Source organism: Bidens hawaiensis, unplaced genomic scaffold (assembly GCF_021521415.1).
Source record: "Bidens hawaiensis isolate Kalapana, Puna unplaced genomic scaffold, B.hawaiensis_p1.1 tig00009067_1, whole genome shotgun sequence".
Lineage (NCBI taxonomy): Eukaryota > Viridiplantae > Streptophyta > Magnoliopsida > Asterales > Asteraceae > Bidens > Bidens hawaiensis.
In genome coordinates this window covers 243743-265032 of record NW_027491664.1, presented here as the reverse complement: position 1 = coordinate 265032, position 21290 = coordinate 243743, and the positions used below count along the sequence as shown (strand labels likewise).

The window sequence follows — 21290 nt, the reverse complement described above, 5'->3', positions numbered from 1 at the left end:
ACGGACTCTAAAAACACAACCCACGATGAAAACAAAAAGCCTCCGCCAAATCACCTAAAAACGTCTAAAGTCAGTCATATTAATAGTGCTCTTCGAGATCTTATTCATCATATATTTGAGCCACTAAGTGCTAAGGAAACCGAACTTCAAAGCCCGTGATATCGAAAATAGAAAAACCTTCAAATCACCTCTGAAATAACGCCTAAAACCATCTTATTTGCAGTGCTCATTGATATAAAATTCATGATATGATTAAACCACATGTATCGTATTTGAAATTAACTCATGTAATATTAATGTTAAAAAATTAATACAAATCAAATTGTCATTATTTTTTCCAACTTATCAATATCTTCTTCACATATTGTTTTTTGTTTTAAGAAACGTGTTAGCATCATTATATCAAGTAACAATGTAACAGAAAGCACAACTCTATTTACGTAAAATAGTATATAAATAACAAACAAAAAACAAATGAAGGGTAATTGTGGGTGAGGATTCGCTGGCATGGACAGGTGGGGTGTATTGGGGAGGGTTAAGCCGGCGCGTGGAATGTCAGAGTGCGGTCGAATCCACATATCCCATTTCTGACCTCAAATGTTCATATCTCACACATTAATATAATAATAATAATAATATTTTATCTTTATATTCTCAAATTTAATAGGAACTTTGTTTTACTCTCACTATACTTTAATATTTAATTTCAGCGGAGTATTATTTAATACTAGATGTATACTTTTTCAACTTTGTTGAGCTTTAATTAAATAAGCATTCTTTAAAATATTACTTAAAGTATTAATTAATTTAAAAAAAAAGGTATCGGGTTCAAGTTTCACTTGTAACAAAAAATATGGATTTTTAGTTTGGCCAGGTGGTTTTCACACGCAATGTTTTCATAATGGGATCGGACGTCGAACCGAACGTATTACTGGTTCACTGGTTGGACTGGATTTAAAAACCGGATGATATGATACATAGTCCAAATTATACAAAACTAAATCAACTTGACCGACTTGCCAACTTAAGTACATCCATGTTCACCGAATTGTGAATACGATCAGGAATTACCAACAAGTTTGATTTCCTTTCTTCTTTTACATTTCTTTTATTCTTCTATCCAAGACAAGTCACATACATGGGTTCAAATTTATATAAAGAATGAAAATAAAGAAGTAAAATTCCAGGTGGATTAATAGTGTATACGTGGCCCACTTGGGTTGCTCCAGGGTTCGTGCACTCGTCGTGTCTACAGCAAATCCTAGGATCCTAGTCAGCATTTTGTAAACCACTGTTTGATAGGCTTTCCTGTGGGCAAGAATCTATGGGCATATATTATAGGACCAAAATGCCACCACCTTTCTCTATGCCTATCTTCTTACTACACATTGTAAATTTAACTCTTTTTCAAATATATATCATTCTGATTTATATCAATTATTATATATACAATCTAGCTATATATCAAATAGTCATTTTAAAAGCTAGCTTCTAACTTAGAAATATGTTAAAATGACGGGGCGGCTCTGGCATAGGGCGATGTGGACGGCCGGTCGGGGCACTTAATTTTCAGAGACATAAATTATTTTATATTTTTATATTTTTATGAAAAATAATATGTATATTAAATGTTTTACTCTAACTATAAAATAACGAGGTTGGTCAAATGGTTAAAGAGATATGACTTTCAAGTGAAATGTTGCAAGTTCTAGTCTTACTTAAGACATTTTTTAGTTTATTTTTATACACAAAGTTTTTACATAACATATATCATAACCAAGTAAGTCCATTTAAAAAAAATTATTGTTTAAACCAAACAAATATCCCATTTACATAAGGCCTAAATTTTTTTGCTTATAATATTTCGTTACTCGTTAGAGTCTATAGGCCTTTTTTATTTTGACTCGACCGGGGCATATAAATTCTCGAAGATGGTCCTGTTAAAATGGCATAATAACATTTAAAACACCACTACACGACACTGAATAATTATGAATGATATGGTTGGGTTCGGGTAATCTCAACCACATACTCGTATGTAAAATAGTGAGTATCGGGCATGCTAGTGAGTAAAAAATTCCCTTTGTGATTTTCATTTATATATATTTTTAGACAGAATTATAGAAACTGTCCTTTATGTATGCGCCAAATTTCAGTGGTTGTCCTTTATCTTTAAAAGTAACATAAATTGTACTTTACGTTTCGAAATGTAACACCGTTTGTCCTTTTGACCTAACCCGGTTAGTTTTTCCCGTTAAGTTAGGTCATGTGCGTTGCACATGAGGGCAAATTCGTCAATTTACCTATTTAATTATATATAAACATTTTAAAAACAAAAAAACAAATTTAATAACTTTAAATATATATAACTTAACCCACCCAACCCCCCCCCCCCTTCTTCTTTCTCCCTTCCTGCCACACCAAGGTCTCTTTCCGGCGAGCCGCCGTCACCGCCGACAAAGAAAACCACCATTCCCGTTAACCCCGACCACCACCGAATCTTTGCAACTGACACAACCACCGTTTGATTAACCCTCCTGTTTATCGTCTCTATCACCACTACACCCAACCACCTTCGCTGTAACATAATTTCACCATCATTCACCCCTACACCGGAAACCCCAAAACCTGCCGGAAGTAGATCTGCATCTCTCTTACTAAAAAGCCCCAGATTGAAACCCTAGCTACCCGCAACACTCTAGATTTGGATAATATCTTTCGAAAATAGCCACAAATCAGAACCCTAGACATCAGCTGCCGCTAGATCTGCTATGTCTGATCCCTGCAATTTGCTAGCCACCTTCGTTTGAATCGGAATACCGTCGCCAGAATAATGTTGCAGGTAATAGTGGTTGAGTCGGAATACTTGTAACATGCTAGCTTCATTCATTTGAGTCCTGTAATACGCTATGTATGACCTCGACAATGTTTAAGTTGGAATACCGTGGCAGGTTGTTGTGGTTGTGTTGAGGACAATGGTGGTGGAAGGGAGTGTTTGTGGGTGTGGGTGGTGGTGGTTTGTGATGGTGGTTTCTAGTGGGAGTGGGGATGGTCTTCGTTGTCGACGAAGACGACGGCTCACCGGAAAGAGACCTTGGTGTGGCAGGAAAGGAGGAAGAATAAGAGGGGGGTGGGTGGTAAATTGATGAATTTGCCCTCATGTGCAACGCACATGACCTAACTTAACGGGAAAAACTAACTGGGTTAGGCCAAAAGGACAAACGGTGTTACATTTCGAAACGTAAAGTACAATTTATTTTACTTTTAAATATAAAGGACAACCACTGAAATTTGGCGCAAACGTAAAGAACAATTTCTGTAATTCTGTCTATTTTTTAACCTTTATAGTCCTTTTATACCTTCATTCATATAACTCTTACAAATTAAATATAATATACTATATACATATAAGCTTTGTAATGATTTTTATATTTATTATTTATATAATATATATATATATATATATACTTTACAACATGAAAAATATAAATGAAGCATTAATAGACAAAATTTAAGAAATTTAATTCTTTTTATATATGAACCAACTAAAATGAAGCATTAATAGACAAAGTTTAAGAGGAAATAAAAACTAAAACTGAAAATTTTCGGGTGTATGATTCAAGTAAACGGGTATATGGTTTTAGGTAATCAGGATGAGTATCATTTAGTCTCATACCCGCGGAAAACTTTAAACTAAAATCTCAACTTGATCCATACTCGTTAGGTTTCAGACATACTCGTTTCATACGTTTTGAGTTTCATATAAGATTTGATCCATTCACACGTGAATGGTTCATGAAGTCATAAATAATAGTTTTCAACATTTTCATCGTTCATTTTTGAACTCTAATTTTATTCATATACATGTTCTAATGTTCGTGAAATGACTTTTAACACATGAATCAAAATGTAGTTGTATATTACTATATATTAGTATACGTAATTCTTCCTATTCTGATATTACTTTTATATATAAATCATTTAATTAATACAAAACCAAATTACATATAATTAAAAAAATCACATAAACATTCGCCGCTAAAAATAGTTATAACTTATAAGACGACATTCTGTTTCTTTATGTTCCTTTTTATTTCTTCTGACGTATAATATCACTTCTTAGAGCATTCTCATCATGGGGAGGGATAATTTGAGAACTTCTTGAGTTGTTAGAATTTTGAGAACTCAATATGGACCACACATTTAATTAAATGAGTATGGAATATGTGGCTGAAAATAAATCTGATTAAAAAATTAATCAGGAGAGAGAATAAGTATCTTTGATGATTACACAAGTTTAAATGTTAGTTACACATGTGTAATAAGTCTATTCGGTGTGTAAAAAAATACTGTAATTTTTTGTACATTACTTACAATTACGTATTACACATGTGTAAAAAAAATTCAAAAAAAAATTATTAAGTTGAGTTCTTAAAACTCAAAGCGGTTCTCAAAAGAAATCAATCATTCTCATCCTATCTTCCAAAATTACGTGAGAGAAAACTATAATGATAAAATTATAAAAAGTTAGTATTAAATTGAACATGAGAGAGAACTGTAGTGTTTTTTTTTTATTTTAGTTATAGAGATAGGGATGTGTGATAGGTTGGAAATGTTCTTATGCCTTTTCTTTTAAAAGTAAACCACCCAAATATGAAAGTAGAGTCGCAGAGGTGAAATAAAACTCTTGAGTTAGGCCCTCACTTTCTTAGGGCTTTCAAATTGTAAAGCAATTCACAAATTAAGTGTAAGTAATTTTGATTTCATGATTGTTACACGTTAAGAGTTTGTACTCTATAATTATAGATACATATATATGACATAGGAGTCATATATGATGAAAAGCAATTTTTCTTGTAATCTGTTTTGGGGCTTCAGCAATATTAAAAACAGAAACAGATTACAACATGAAATTACATTTACACAACACAACTAGGTATAAATATTTGTTTTTTTTAAAGCTAATTGAATTTTATAAATAAACAGACTGATTTTCGGGATAGGAATATTGATGGACAGATGGTTAAAGCTGGTGAGAGAGAATCGATGAACATGACAGTGGAGCGCGTGGAAAACATGTGGGGTTTCAGTCTCCGGTCGAATCCGCACATATGATGTGGCCCACCTTCCTTGCTCCTAGTTTTTCGGAAGTCCTGATTAGACTGGTCGCTATGTGAGGGGCTTCGAAGCCCCTCCCTAATGCCACGTCAGCGTCATGTGGGCACCGATGACTTCAAACCCCATCTTAAAGATGCACCTCAATGGTGTGGGGGCCTCGATGTCCCTTTATTTATTATTTTTTACAAAACCAAAAAATCAACAAACACAAACCCATCTCAAATGGCCTGACCGGAAACCCACCTCCTCCACCTCTTCTCCCTCATCCTCCACCTCACCACCACCACCGATCTCACCAAAACCTCAAAACCCACAGCCACAGCCGGCCGGAAATTGGTAGGAGACCCTTGTGTTACCACCATCACTGGTCTCACCACCACCATCGATCTCACCCAAAACCTCCAAAACCCACAGCCACCCAAAACCTCCAAAACCCACCAAAACCTCCACCACCACCTTCTTCAAAACCACCGCCAGGTATGTATGTGTGTTTGAGAGGGAGAGAGAGGGGGGGGGGGGCACATGATTTCCCATCCGCGCCGGCCGTTTGAACCACCTTTCCCTCGGCGCCCTTGGTTGGACCGCGCCCCACTGCAGTGTTCCGCGCCCATCGGCGCCCGCCAGCTCAGTCTTTGAAGCCCCATGGCGACCAGTCTTAAGGTTACCACAAACCAAACCCCCCATCTTGGTTTTTTCCATAATCTAAATCAAAATTTAAGATTGCACTCTAAAATCAATTTAAAAATTATATATAACTTTAAGTTGATCTAGTTTAATGGCATGAGTGATTATTAGTGCTTGGATCCCTTAAGGTCTTAAGTTCAAAACCTGATTCAAGGGATTTTTTCATAATGTTAGGTTTCTTTCTTAATGACGTTCTTAGGTGAGTTAGGCATGGAGCGTCACAATCAGTATAGACGGTTGATATCTCGTTTCAGGAAGAATCATTCGGGTATTGTGGGTGGTTCCAGACACTGTTAAGTAATAATAATAATAATAATAATAATAATAACAATAACAATAACAATAATACATAAGTTATCCAACTATCTACTTATTTTATTAAAAAAGAATACATATTGTTCACAACAAGACCCTCCATATAGGATGTCAAGTATATGACATGTCTCAAGGCCTCATGCTTCAAAATAAAGATGGAGAAGGAGAAGGAGAAGGAGAAGGAGAAGGAGAAGATGTATACAAAATACACTTTAGTGGTAATTGTGTTAGATTTATTGAATTAAATATATACAATCTCTCTTCATGTATAAAACCAATATTATATTTAACTGTTGATATTTCCATATTTCACAATATAGAAACTATATAATAATCAAACAATTTATCTTATTTTTATCGACCAAAATCAAATAATTATTATGTTTTAAATAAATTTAATTATGTAAAATTATCTGTTATTTTAAATATGACATTTACAATTCATTAAAATATATAACATATACATACATATTACGTTTATTTATTTATTTTCCATCTGTGTGTAACACGAGTAACTAATCTAGTTTATCATTAAAAAAGTAAATTATAAGACAACACATTATGACCAATGTGTGGTTTCTTCACTTTCTTGCAATACTTAAGTCCAATGGTATCAATTGGTGTTTGTTAAGATGTAGTTTCTCTCAATTATTAAGGGTTTAAATTTCATAATGAACAAAATTGGTGCAAAATTTACTGTTCAAAATATTTTTTTAACATAGTCTAAGAGAAGTTTTCATGTGTAAACTGTAGTTCTTAGTCATAAGTTTACGTTTATTAAGGATTCATGTAGGGTACTTTGTTTAATTCTTGTTCAGTACTAATCACAAACTAGTAAATGAGGATCAAAACATATAACTAGTTTTGTGTTGAATCTTTAAACACGTCGAATGTTTGTGGGAACCATTAGAAGATCAAGTGGTTTATGTTGTTTTCTACATACGCTCGTGTTATCCATGAGCATCCATGGAGGACGTATTTGTTAAATATGGCAATAAGCAAGATGGGGGGCCATGGTTTTGTGTACTTTTTTCCTTTTTTTATTAATTTTAAAATGTGAAATATATATTTGTAGTGAAAAGATCCAATACACTAATCCTTAACGTACATTAACGTACGTGAATCCCGTTTTTCACGAATCGATCCATGAAATCACATCCCAATATCTCGAAATCGTCAATATATATCCAATTAATCATTGGTTAACCGGAAAAAAAATAGTTTTGGATTGTTAATCGATCAATTTTTTACTTTTTTCACAAAGACCGTTTTTTGAGCGTTTTCTGAGCGTTTTAGGTTTTTGGCTGAGCGTTTAAGATTTTGTGAGCGTTTTCTGACCGTTTTAGGTTTTTGCCTTTTTTTTTCCTTTGAGCGTCTCGCGTACCTCTCGTACGTTAAGGCATTAACGTACAATATCTTTACCCTATATTTGTATATTAAATTTTTTAAATAAATATATAACATTTTATAGTATTGTAACTTATGTATTTTATAAAATTGAATTCAATATTACGTCTCTTCTAAAAAATGACATTGTTTTTTAATAAATAAGCAGCGTAGTGATTACATTAAAACACAAGGCAAACGGGCAACAAAATGCGTTGTTATCTCTTTTTGAATTGCAAAATCAAATTTAAAAAAAAAACATTCGCTGATCTTGGAGTTATACATTATGCATGACTCGTTGAACTCGGCTAAGTAACTTCACAACTACATGCGCGAGGGAACCAAAAGTGTCAAAAGTAAAATGAATAGACACATGTTGGTTGTCAAGACACGCATTCTCATGTTAAGTCACCTTGCGTGAAGCAGCTTTTAAACTTTAAAGCAGTTTGACAGACAACTCCTCAAGCCCATTAGAGGGGAAACCCTTGTTAAATCTACACACACGTGTTTTTCTTCTATCCATCCAAACACCGAAATGACAGCCGGTCGAAGAGTCGATCTTCCCTCTGACGGGTCAATCATGAAATTCACATGTGCTTCTTTTTTAACAGAATTCCGGTTTGCCTGAATTTGTCAAAGAGCACATCCCTAACTAGATCATGTTGGTATTTGAACCTCCGAAGCTCTTTACAATGTACCGCGTGCTCCCCGTATGAGTCTAAACACGCCTTGCAACAAACATGACATATCTCATCAGCCGGGAATAGAGGAATAATGAGGCGATACTTAAGGATAGTACGATACTCCTACTTAAGGATAGTACGATACTCCACTATAGACATATGCTAGTCTAACCTATCTATAGGGATAACACGAAGAAAATCTTGAGCACGTGGTGCTCATAGACAACTCAAAAAAGGCTTTTTGTCTACTTGTTATGTCAAAGTGTGACTCCATGTTGTGAACAACTTTACTAAAAAGAGCATTCGTCAATGCATGTTAGTCTGAAACTGTCAGAATCGACTCTTGGAAGAAACACTATGGTGGTGTTGATTTTTAAACTTATAAAATTTAACTTGAAATTCTACGTGGTCGAAAATTTATGTCGTAAAGAGATACTCGAATATACGAAAAGGTTAAATAAACGTGTTTAATAACACTTGTATTTCATCGAACATATTATATAGCACTTAACTAACTCTATTATATAAGTTACAACCTACCTGCAAAACCGACTACTATTTTTAACTATATTTGATGGTATATGACCAAAAAAATAATCAAAAAAATCAAAGAATATTAACATGTTGAAACTTATAGAATAATATGTTTTATTTAATTGTTGATTGAATAGTGCTTATGCATGTATCTTGACAAATCAATCCCCTTTGGGAATATTAAATCCAATATAACTTATTCCGTTCACTAGAGGCCAAAAGTATCATCCGCGTAATATATAGACTGGTATCACTTTTAACTTAAGTTTTAATGAAGTTTTTAGTACTTTTAAGAGAGAGACAATTAATAAATGATGTTTAATATATATGTTTTCTTTGATAAAACTATTTTGATTTATTTGTATCGGACAATATCATGCACTTGAAAATATCATTAAGTTTATTTGAATAGATATTATTATAATTTACCAATGTATGTTAGTATACCTAAATTTTATATTTTATCTTTATAGGATTGTTATTTAGTCAGAAAGTAGGGCTATCACTTTTACCCGAAACCCAACCCGAAAAAACACGTACCCGAACCCGTACTAACCCGACCCAGGAAACCCGAACCCAAGAAAAGACTAACCCGAACCCGAACCAAAGTAATTCGGGTTGGTTCTTGGGTTTGATTTATAAGTTTCGGGTCAACCCGAATAGCCCGAATAAACTTTTAGTTTTGAAATTAAATATATTTTTAGGTATAATAAGTTTAGTCTTAGCCACTAACGTTACCAGAATATGGTCCTAATCGATTGTTGTCATTACAAGTTTACAACTATTAAAGATTGATTGTTTATTGTTAATTTAAGTTTTTTGTTTATTACTAATAGCAACCGCAATCGAAAAACCAAATCACGCCCGATTGAAGACGATTATAGTTCGAGTTAGTTTCACTCTTCTTTTGGATTGTTTTATCAAATTATGTTGGTTTATTATTTGATTATTTGCTTACGAGCAAAGAATAATATGTTGTGTTTTTATTATTTTAGCATTGTAGTTTTTTAATTTTTTTTTGTTTTGTTTTCTCGGATACTCGAAACCCGATTAAACCAACCCGAAAAAACCCGAACCCGAATTACCCAAACCCGAAAAACCCGTGAGAGATTCGGGTTGGGTTTCGGGTCAAGATTTAAAACTTTGAAACCCGAAAAACGAACCCGAATAACACCCCTATCAGAAAGGTAGAAATTGTCATTTATTTTATGCTGGGGGTAAGCATTTAAAAGTTATTTTGTTGAATGATTAAAGGTAAAAATTGTTAGGGTTCAAGTTAAAATAAACTCAAATTTTTATGCGATTTGTAATGTTAGTATGATCAAAATACTTAGGTGTGCCAGTGACCATGGTTTAGATTGTTGTTGACAATATTTGAGTAAGTGAAGTTTGACAATGAAAAAGTGCTTCTAAAGATATTTGTGGTCGACATGATTAGATAAAAGCTTTTATAAGATGTGATATGCACCAAAGCTGTATATTTTTACAAATATTCGCTAGTTTTATCAGTTATCTATATACTATATTATAATATTTGAAAGGGGGTTTTATCAACACATCAATCATTTGCATACTTCAGGTCCTTATCAATATCATACAGGTTAGATGAGTTATTATAAAGAAACCACATCAAAACATATAGAAGATATTAGTTTTCTTCTACTTCTATTCACAAAAATGAGCATGCCGTGTGATAATGTCATAATGATAACAAGTGTCGAGCTCAGTCCTGAGACATACTATAAGGCCTTTGGCCCAAATGAGATGTAGCCCATTAAGCTTAACCTAATCAGGCTTTATCAGTTGAGCTACTCAGCTAGGCCCGGACACGGTCCATTAGGTCCAACATGACCCACACCATGTCCTATGGCCTATATTAGAGGTGTAAAAAACCTGTTTGGGACTGGTTTTAGGAAATCCGAAACGAATCGGTTTGGGTTTAAAACCGGTTTCACCAAAACCGGTTCCCCAATGATCTATCAAATCGGTTTTAAAACCATACCGGTTTAAGTCAAACAGATTTCGACCAACTGTTGACCAAACCAGTTCAGTTTGGGTTTAAAACTGGTTTTGTACACCTCTACCCTATACAATAAGGGCTATCTCTCACATGATCACCCCTCCTCCCACTTCTCCCTTACCGTTTTCTCTCTTTAGAGTTTAGATACCAAGTCCTATGACTTACACTTCATAAACTTATACATATAGTGATACTGACTTGACCTTCAGAGGGTGGTCCAAAGACCCTGGTTTTTGACCTCGTCTAACGGGGTTCTTTTGTGTGGGACCGATGAAAACTTGCTTCATGTTCTCTGAACAGCACTTGGGTCTGTAAGCTTTTGTGTCTTGCATGCAATATCTAGATCTATTTGCACTGGTTCAATAGAGTTGATAACCCTATATACGAGTTTCGTGATACTACGCAACCATGCATCAGTTTCATTCTTTCATTGTTTACAAAACCCTGGCATAAAGATTTTGTGCCTCTACAATTAAACATATCGTTACTTTCTTTTCACCGTCTTTCATGGATTAAACGACGCATGCCTTCGGTTTACGTCATGAGTAAAAGCTTGCTTACGATAGGTTTTCACTGGTACCTTCATAGAAAGGTACCACATATACATATACTTCTCCATGTTTAGACTAAAAAAGTAATTAGTTGGCTGATTTAAATTTTAAAAATTAAAATAAAATAAAGTACACATTTTTGAAAATGCATGGGTGACGAAAAATATGTCGCTCTCTTTATACAACATTAATATCTTTTTCAAGAACATACCGGCCCAAATAGTTGGTGGATTGCCTATTTACAATTATTGTTCTAGAAACTAAAAAGCACATCACATGTAAAACCCAAACTCTTCAAAAATTATAAACAAAACATTCAACAATATTAGTAAAGATTTTAAGCAAAGTTTTTTTTTTTTGTTTTTTTGGTAGTAATACTTCGTCATTTAAATAAGTTACTATTCAGGTTAGATTATCCGATTTGTAGCGGTTAAACTAGAGCTTGATTCATTTGAAGTCGATAACTTATACGCAACATATTCATCAATCTTTACGCCCTAAAACATGTCAATATTTTTTATAGGACCTTATATTCGAGGACGTATTCTTATGCACATTTGAACAAATTTGCATTTCTAAATTGAATTATCTTTGGCGATAATGGTTTTAACATATAAAGAAAACCATCGTGTATTGTATCGGCCAAGTGTTATATGTTCTGCTCTCCTCTTGATACAATAGAAGTCTTCTTTATCGGTTTGATTCGTTCAATTCTACGATGAAATCATATCAAATGATTCTTTTCATAGGGGTTGAACCATCCAAAATCCAATTGGCTGAGAATTAAGCAAAACACAAACAAGTTCCACTTATATTTCTACAACAGGATAACATCAGTACAATTAAAACATGTTTGTATGTGTTACTTAACGTTTATTGCTACAAAAATTACATAACATAGACAATATAAATACATGTAAACATCGATGTGTTTCTTTACGCTTATGGATACAACAAATTACATATCATGACAATGAGATCATATAAACACCATCTTAAGTTTTCGAAAACATCAGGTGGTTAACTCCAGCCCGGTATAACCGTAACTCGCACTCTGTACTCACATGAACCTCCGTGTTTGCAGGTGCAAATAACACATCTCCCCCACGAACCAAATCCCCAGACAACAATGATGATGATGACGACGATGATGAAGAAGGTGACAAAGAAGACGATGGTGACAACAGTGGTGATGATGACGATGATGGTACCGCTGATGATGATGATGTTGTGTACATGAAACCTTGTCCGGAAAAAAATTGCTGGACCAGGTCCTGCAGGGAAAACAACGGATCCACCTTGGTCAAACACGCATTGTTCAACCTCAAATTCCTCGAAAGGCGGGTTGTATCGCTTGGTATACTCGTTTACTGAGACACCTGTCAATATTTCAGGTGCACCCTGAGACATGTAATAAACATAATCAGATCGACAGTCATGATTAAATAATAATAATTATTATAATAATTTAAATAATAATCAAGTGTAAAGTGACCTGTTTAAATGTGAGCATTGAGCAAAGAATTTTGACATCGCGGTGTTTTGGTGTAAGTCCAGCACGCACGACATTATCTGAAGTAGCCATGCACTCGACACATTCACCATCCAAATATGCATGAGGCTCGTTTGGTGATATATACAAAGCTTCACCCGGGTTCAACTTCACATGATTAAAGAAGAAGGATGCTAAGACACCGATATCTTGCGGGTGCTCATTTTCAAGTTTCAATGCAAGTTCTTCTTTGCCAGTTAACTGCCTTGTCTAATAAGTCATCATCAAAAGAACAGCATTAACTTATGCGCATTCAAAAACCATCATATGCACATTATAACTACTTATCATGATCACATTTGTACCTTATTTTCCAGGTTTAACCGAGTGGTCAATTTGGTCACAGCTGCAGATATCACCTTGCTTTCAGCTGACATGAGTTTAACGAAAATTGACTGAAGAAATTGTGTTTGCTTTTCCTCTCCATCTTCCGCGTTGACCGGTAAAACTTGGGCAACCACTTCCATGATCTCTGGAACACTTTCAAACACAGCTTCAAGCTCCTACAATCAATCACAAGTCTGTCAGAGCTTTATTTAATATATTATCAAAGTTCAAAAACCGTGTTTACCTTGAAGGTAATAAATCCACATAAAGCCTCAAACTCAGTTAATGCCAAAACCATTTCAGGTTTATGATTTGCATCTTTATAAACATTCGGCTTCAATGTATGAAGAAACCCTGCCAGTTCCTTATCGGGATGAGCCTGTATTGACAATGCCCGTGCAATCGAAAGAACCTGATTCATGTGCACTTGTAGTATTACATCAGTGATCATAACACAACACAACCATAATATCCAAATTAATTATCGGATTGACTCACAAAAATATGATATCAAAACATAAAATTTCTCGGTAGCGATGTGTGATCATAGTTCTTTACAGCCAAAATAACCTATATTTTGGTCGTTAACAACATCTATTAAATCAATACCAGTAACCAGTATGTTTTTATTATGGCAATTTGACCTTGGTTATAACCCGTTAACCATTTAACCCCGATTATTGATTTTTGTCACTGATTTGTTATGTTTACGTTCAATCGTTTATGTTTGAACTATCCTACGTGAACTTTGGAGTACTTAAGTGAACTTTTATGTTTGTTTTTTTTTTTCAAAATTATACATATAATTGACAACTTTGATGCTACTAAGCCCTATTGGGCCAAGTGGCGGCAGGCCGTCAAGTATTTGATCTTCAATGCGATGTTTTTCATATCATGGGTCTTTTATTTTTCTTCCTTCAACACGAGTAAGTGATCAATGTTCGAATTTAAAGTCACGCTCTGATTTTAGGCACAAAATTATAGTAAAACACATAAAAACGTTAAATTCTTAATATGATCATGTAAGACGAAAAATGCATGCTTTTCTAAACCATAAACAAAGTAGAATTGGCATGAACTCCACAACTAAAGATAATAGTTGCTCTAGAATTCTAATATGTACATTCCCTTTAGAACTTGTCATGTGTTCTCATACCATAACATCCTACATAACCAACATCACAAAATTATTTTCAAGATTCATTAAATCATTAATGTCCGATCAACCACTAGAAGAATTTGGTCGAATTACCGACCAACTTGCTAGTAATCCCATAATCCGGTGACGTTGGTTCCGTGTCATGACCCTTCAACAGACCACCATCGTCCACCACAATATCGACAACCTCCGGTTTTCGAGCATTCATATCATCATTCTGAATCCCTCTTAAGGTTTCCTCTACTTCTTTCATTGTTGGCCTCATATCTCTTTGTTGTTGTAGACACCGGAACGCTAGTTCAGCTACCAACGCGGTCGTCCTCCTCACCATCCCATTTGTCTCAAACCCGATACTCTTGTCAACCAACTCATCCAACCTATGGTTTTGAATCTTAGTTATAGCCATATTAGACAAGTTTATATCGAGCCGGTGCCTGCTGGTGTCAACCGCTTGTAATGAAGAAATGAGCTCAATTAAAACAACCCCAAAGCTATAAACGTCACTCTTGTCAGTCAGCTGATAACACTGGTAGTATTCAGGATCAACATAACCAGGTGTCCCTTGTGGGGCGGTGGACACATGTGTAACATTTTGGAACAATCTTGATAACCCGAAATCAGCAACTTTGACTCGGAAACTTTTATCCAACAAAATGTTGGCAGTCTTCACATCACGATGAATGATGCCCGATTGGTGTAGGTAAGTTAGTGCAGTGGCGGCTTGTATGGCAATGTTGAACCGTACGGGCCATGAAAACAAACTCGAGCTTGAGTTTGCTAGTTTTCCGTGAAGATGATCGGCTACTGTGCCATTGGGGATATACTCATAAACTATAAGCAGTTCTCTGCTTCGTTTTGAGGTGCACCCGTATAGTTTCATAAGGTTTTCGTGTTCTAATCCTGTCAAGATCCTAACTTCGTTCACGAATTGTTCCACGCGTTTGAAATTGTTCTCGTATAAACGTTTGACAGCAACTTCTCGACCGTCAAGAAGCTTACCTGAAAACAATATTCAAAGAGTTAAACAAATGCCTCATAGATTTAGACAATACACAGGATTATAAGTAGGGAAAATACGAAAATATTCATTTTCATCGAGGATGTTAACAAAATAAACTTGATTTTTGAAATTACGAAAATAGCCATTTTTTTAACTAATTTTCAAAATTTTCCACCCGTAACTAGGAGGACGTGTCACCAATCACTGACAGGTTAGACCCTCGATTAAAATCTCGATTTCGAGAGTGGAATCTCATGCTTTTAAGTGAAAGCTCATGCGCCACATTATAATTACAAAGACTTTTTTTTTCTAATTTGTGGGGCCTCAGACGCAACAGATCAAATCTATTGTGCTAGAATGAGTCTGTTGCGCCAAAGGATCCAATCTGCTACATCAGACTGGAATTCGTTGCGCCAAAAAACATTTGTCATGCTCTGGTTGATTGGTAACTTCACAAAGTTAAGGCTATTTTGTTAACGTTCTCGAACAAAATGGATATTATCGTGGAGTTTTACCATAGTACACTGTTCCAAAACCGCCATCACCAAGTTCTCTAGAATCATTAAAGTTATCAGTGGCGATTTCTAACTCTTCATAGGTAAAAACTTGAGCTCCAAAATAAGAGCTTTTCCCGAATTCTTTAGATGTTTCTGTTGTTCTTGGCGAAGGATACGGGGGGATGCTAGAAGTGGAATTAGAATCATCACTAGCTAGTTGTTTGCTTGAAAACTTTGTGAGGATGGCTTTGCTCTCGGTTTGAGCGGGTGACGCTTCCTTGATGATCACACGTCTTTTTCTGCGTTGTCGGCAAACAAAGATCGCCCATCCGATGCCAACACCGATAATAACCGCTCCAATGACTGGAAGTGCTGGAATATAAAGATGAAAGAGTCAAATTTTAGTTTCTTGAAATAATGATAGATGAAGAAACTTTAGTCTGTTTAATGTGAGTAAAATACATACCTATATTCAGATAATTAGTCTTTGAACTCCCTGCAATTATACAAAATTTAAGAAAGTTTTAGATTCAAATTTTATTTAATCAAAACAATAGCTTAGAGTTTATATCTAAATGCAATGAAAAGTAGTTCTTTAGCATGTGTTTGTTTATCTTACTCTAGTATTTGGTTATTAGTACTCTTAAGTCTTAACTAGTCATATAATATGAGAAGGCGAAACGTCTGGTGGGTTCTGTGTCCTGTTGTTGAAAATACAAGTATCGAGCGCATTAATTTTTGGGGACTTTCGACTTCGGAGTTTAAATTTTTGGATTAATGGGAACTATGTGTTAAATTTGTGTTTGTTTCAAAGAATTTTATGATCTAAAAGTTTTCTTGTATAAAACTATCCAGCTAAAAAAATATTATGAAAAGTATTACAAAAGGGTGTTTTGGTATGTTTTTTTAATAATTAGGTAATAACCTAACACCTCTAGCTTCCTAGTTTATCAATATTACGCAAACCGGCCCTATAGAATAAACTAATAAACATCTAGAATCAAACTTTTATGACAAACCTTTATAAAGAAAACAACGTGTTAGTCATGACACGAATCTGAAAATAGAATAATACATAAAATGTATTCACAAAATAGCACAAATACAAATCGCTTAACTAGATTTTAATTTTTACACTTTTACGCTAGTAATATTCAAAAATTGTGTACGCAATAGCGAAAATACAAATTTGCATAAAACAATAAAACAATTATGTTTAAGCTACAATAAGTTTAGGTTTTAAAGTTTAGCTTAGTTAAAACTTTAGAAGTGTTTCTTCTATACATTTGGAGTTGTTCATGTTTGAACGGAAGTAGAAGTGGAACGAAAAGAATACCTGGCCGTTTATCACATTCACCTAGTGACGGACCGTTGTAGCAATAGCAAACGAAACTATTATTATTAGGATAAACCCCACACGAGCCGCCCGATATTATGCAGCCTTTACATTGCTCACTCTCTTCGTCCGTAACGTACCACTTCAAGGCAAACCCCTTTCCCAGGGCATCAACAAGGCTTGTCCGGTTCTGGTCAAGATCGCTTGCAACGTTTTCAAAAACCGGAACAACAATGGATTGGTTACACGACGTGGTTGGTTCATAGGTCACGTTGGTCATTGTATGGTTTATGGTACACTGATACTCCAAAACCGTAGTTTGAGGTGGGTTTGAATATAGAGGGCACCCGTAACCTAGAGTCAGGTTTCGAGTGCCAGAAGTGTAGTTAAAATTTGTTAAATCAATCGTTGTGTTGACGAGTCTTGATGGACATATTTCTCCCCAATAATCCGTTCTTGCGACCGTGATGGTATGTGAGTGGTAATCGAACGCAATGACTCTGTATTTTAGTGACTTGATTTTAATAATGGGGATGTTGTTGTCACAGTTTAGTTTGTAAGCTTGTTTACCGCAGTAGTTTGGACGGTTGTCGCCCCAAAACGGGTATTTGATGAGTCTAAGGCTACCACACGAGAATTGTTCGCCTCAACGCTTGTAACGTGGATCGTCGGTGCATAAACATGTTGGGATTTTTATTAGGATCAAAAGGAGGAAAAGAATGATGTATGAATAAGGGGAATTGTACATGTTGAAATGATGAGATTATAGAAATTGCAAAATCCATCTTATTTATGTTTATCTTTATGACAAAACAAAGCACTTCTTGACCATATAAAGGATTTGATGTGTGTAGAAACTTGTTTCGGTCATGTCTGTTACTAGATAAAGCAACAAACAATACAATGCAATGCCAAAATTGAGAATACAAGAATATATAGACTATAGGTGATACTTGTTGACCGGTAAAACGTACATACTTTATCGTAAATGTATTATAAATAAATATGGTGTTGGCCCAGACAGATCAAACAATCGAATCAAACAAACTTATCAAACAAACTAACACGAGATATTGGGGTGACAACCCTCGACTCTTTTCATATAATCAAACAAACATACCAAACGAACTTCACGAACTTATCAAACATACATGGAGATGAGACTCCTTAACTCTCTCTCAACTCTCTCTCTTAAAACTAATAATCTAGACCATATTTATAGACTCACTAAACTTGCTCTCCAAGACATACATTTCCTAAACCTACTACAATTCAAATAACTAAATTATAACTTAACAAAATAAACACTTAACTTTATTAATATTCAAGATTAATCCTTCATATGGATTGTAATCTTTTTGTAACTTTTAATTTATTATGCAAAATGTGTCTTATTATTATTTATTCATGTTTTGTGAACCTCTCTGTGATCCTGTTAAACATGTCATGTCATGCTATTCGTGTTTTTAATATGTTAAACATAAAGTGAAAATAGATAAAACACTTCAATACATACGAAAGTAGAATTAGGAAAATAGCAGTGTACCCGGTGATGATGGTGACGATGGTGGTGATAAACTAACATTAGTTTTGTTATTAACATTTGAGCAACTATCAGCCAAAAGTGGTGATCCAGGGCAAGCACATCTAGTCGCAGCTCTAGTCGCATCGTACACACACAGACCACCTGACTGGGTACAGTCCGTACATGGCCCAGATTCCACCTTCCACTTGACCTCAAACCCGTCCTGGAGAGCCAGAATCAGCCCCATTGACCCCATAACCCCAAGGGGGAACGGGACTATTACACTAGTCTCACACGTCCCGGGGCCTAGGGCCCCGGGAAACAAAAATACTCGACTAGCCTCATTACTACCACACAAAAGTGTGCCAATCATCCCCAAAAGTTCGAAAGGAATCGGGCATTCGAATAGGAAAGTGATATTGGTATAGCTTGAGGTGTAATCAAACAACTCGTGATCGATGGTCGTGTTCACTAGATCTTGGGGACAGACTGAGTTAATCATATCTCCTCGTACAAGTTTCATAATTTGAGTTGTCGGGTCCACTCCAAGAACCCGGTACCCTATATTCATAATATTAATGGTGGCGATATTCGGTTGGTCACAGTTAAGCTCAAGACCCGGGTACCCGCATTGTACGGGGTCCTGGTGACGCCGAAAGGGGTACTGGAAGCCGGAGATGGACCCGCAACTAAACGAGGCATTGCAAGTGCCGTAGAATCCTTCTGAGTTAGCTAAATGGATTTTGATAATGAGGAAAATGAGTAATGTTTTGGGGAGCAAATAATTGAAAGTATTATTATTCATGGAGAATATTGAAGGATGAAATGAAGACTGGGTTGAGTGTTAAAAGTTGGTGGTATATCAAGTCATGGTTGCTTAAGGGAATCACTCAACTCAAGTTAACAACTTTTATTATATTTTGAACGGCTCAACTCAACAACTACCACCATGTGTGATGTGTGAAAGAGTCATGGTTGGTTATTTAAATGGGGGTGTGGTTGTTTTATTATTAGATTAAGGTACCACCAACTTGACTTTTGGTGTTTTGTTTATTCAATTCTGTAGAGTAGACTTTTCATGTTTTTAACTCATAGACCAACTTTATGACTAGTCTCGACTAAGAATGGACGTACACGGTTATAACACATAAAAACACAGCCACCTCCTTGCCTTTTGTTGGTCTGGGCCTATGTTGCTGAACCGGTTTTATGTTCGGGGTAGAGTGGGTTTCTAAAGAACTATTGTTTAGAGTATTCAAATTCAATTCATCATCTATTAATCCAAAATTACACTAAAAAACATTACATTTTTTTCTTATTTTTAATTAAATAATATTTTTCATACATTTATCATTAGATTTTCTATTTCTTTTACTCACAACTACTTTTAACAAATATTAAAAAACTATAAGAGGTAAACAGTAGATTTTTAAATATACTGAAAAATCTATACATTTTCTCTTTTATTTACTCACAAACACTCTAACCCATTCCATAATAATTTATAAAAACCCCACTCACACAAATGTGGCCCAGTTGTAGCTTCCTTTTATGCTGGGCCTATCTTGTTGCACACGCTTTTTAAGTTGGGAAAATCACTAAAATTGTCTGTTTTGAATTTTGAGGCTATGTGTAGTGGAGATGCTACAATTGAGGGCAAATTGTGACACGTGACCCCCAGTCAGCATGGAGTGAAAATTTGTTTTTGGGGTGTAACAGTGTAGGGGCTACAAGTTGGGCCTACAGTTTCTTTTTTTATTATTTTCCTTTTATAATAAACTAAATAAATAAAAACCAATTTATTTAAATGATTAAATATAAATGCATTAAAATTAAAAAGAAATACAAAAAAATTAAAAAAACACAACTAATAATGCATTAAAATTAAAAACAAAATACATAACTAAAAATATTAAAAAACATAACTAAATAAAATACTAATATCCATAATATTCGGGCATTTTTCCATTCGTTGTCGTTGCAATAATGCGGCCTCCTCGTGTAACCCGGCCGCTTTGAGGGATTTGTATTCTTCACTCATTTCCCGCAATTCCAACATTTGGGCAATCTTTTCGTGTTCTTTGTCGGTTTCTCTCATGGCCTCGTTGAGTTCCTCGACACACTTTTTTTGTTTTTTGACGATTTCTCTCATGGTAGCGGCGAGTTCCACGAGTGTCGGTTGGTTCGGGTTGTTTGTAGGATTCATTTTGCTAAATTTTTTGAAGAATTTGGGTATGAATTGTGTATGAAATGGATATGAAATGGAGAAGAAGGTGTATGTTTATATATATATATATATATTGTTTAATTTTTTTTTTATTTTTGACCGTTACAACGGTCAAATTAATATAATAATATTATTATTAAAACTCCATCGGCGATAAAAGGACCCCGCCCCCGCCCCTTTTCGCCCACATATCGTCGGGGGGGGGGGGGGGCGGTGTTCTCGTCCCTCTTCGCCCAATCTCACGCCCCATTATACACAGCCTGATGAGGATGGTAACAAAATACGGAGTAACTTAACTCTCAAACTTACGAAAATAGTTGTTAAATTTTTAGTTATAATTAATTTTCACCAATCATTGTCATTAATAACTGATGGA

General features: G+C 35.1%; 1 protein-coding gene and 1 pseudogene across 2 annotated transcripts; both read right to left on the bottom strand.

Annotated features, from left to right (window-relative positions):
- Positions 1 to 12150: 12150 nt before the first annotated feature.
- Positions 12151 to 13591, bottom strand: LOC143530906 (mannose-6-phosphate isomerase 1-like; annotated as a pseudogene). Its single transcript, XR_013134934.1, has 4 exons — positions 13415 to 13591; positions 13149 to 13346; positions 12787 to 13053; positions 12151 to 12692 (listed from the first exon to the last, which is right to left on the bottom strand). The product of XR_013134934.1 is annotated as a mannose-6-phosphate isomerase 1-like (transcript).
- Positions 13592 to 14332: 741 nt separating this feature from the next.
- LOC143530934 (LEAF RUST 10 DISEASE-RESISTANCE LOCUS RECEPTOR-LIKE PROTEIN KINASE-like 1.4) lies at positions 14333 to 19753 on the bottom strand. The gene is made up of 4 exons (XM_077026344.1): positions 18709 to 19753; positions 16293 to 16322; positions 15845 to 16198; positions 14333 to 15328 (listed from the first exon to the last, which is right to left on the bottom strand). Exons 1-4 carry the CDS (start codon positions 19490 to 19492, stop codon positions 14400 to 14402), a joined length of 2097 nt encoding a protein of 698 aa, XP_076882459.1. The 5' UTR covers positions 19493 to 19753; the 3' UTR covers positions 14333 to 14399.
- Between the last annotated feature and the right edge of the window lie 1537 nt (positions 19754 to 21290).

What these genes read in the sequence shown, in the direction of transcription:
- LOC143530934 (XM_077026344.1), bottom strand. Translation starts at nt 19,492, where the DNA reads ATGAATAATAATACTTTCAATTATTTGCTCCCCAAAACATTACTCATT. An exon ending in ATCGTCACCATCATCACCGG is followed by an intron (nt 16,323 to 18,708) that starts GTACACTGCTAT and finishes GTATAATTGCAG; the next exon opens with GGAGTTCAAAGACTAATTAT. An exon ending in GACTAATTATCTGAATATAG is followed by an intron (nt 16,199 to 16,292) that starts GTATGTATTTTA and finishes TTTATATTCCAG; the next exon opens with CACTTCCAGTCATTGGAGCG.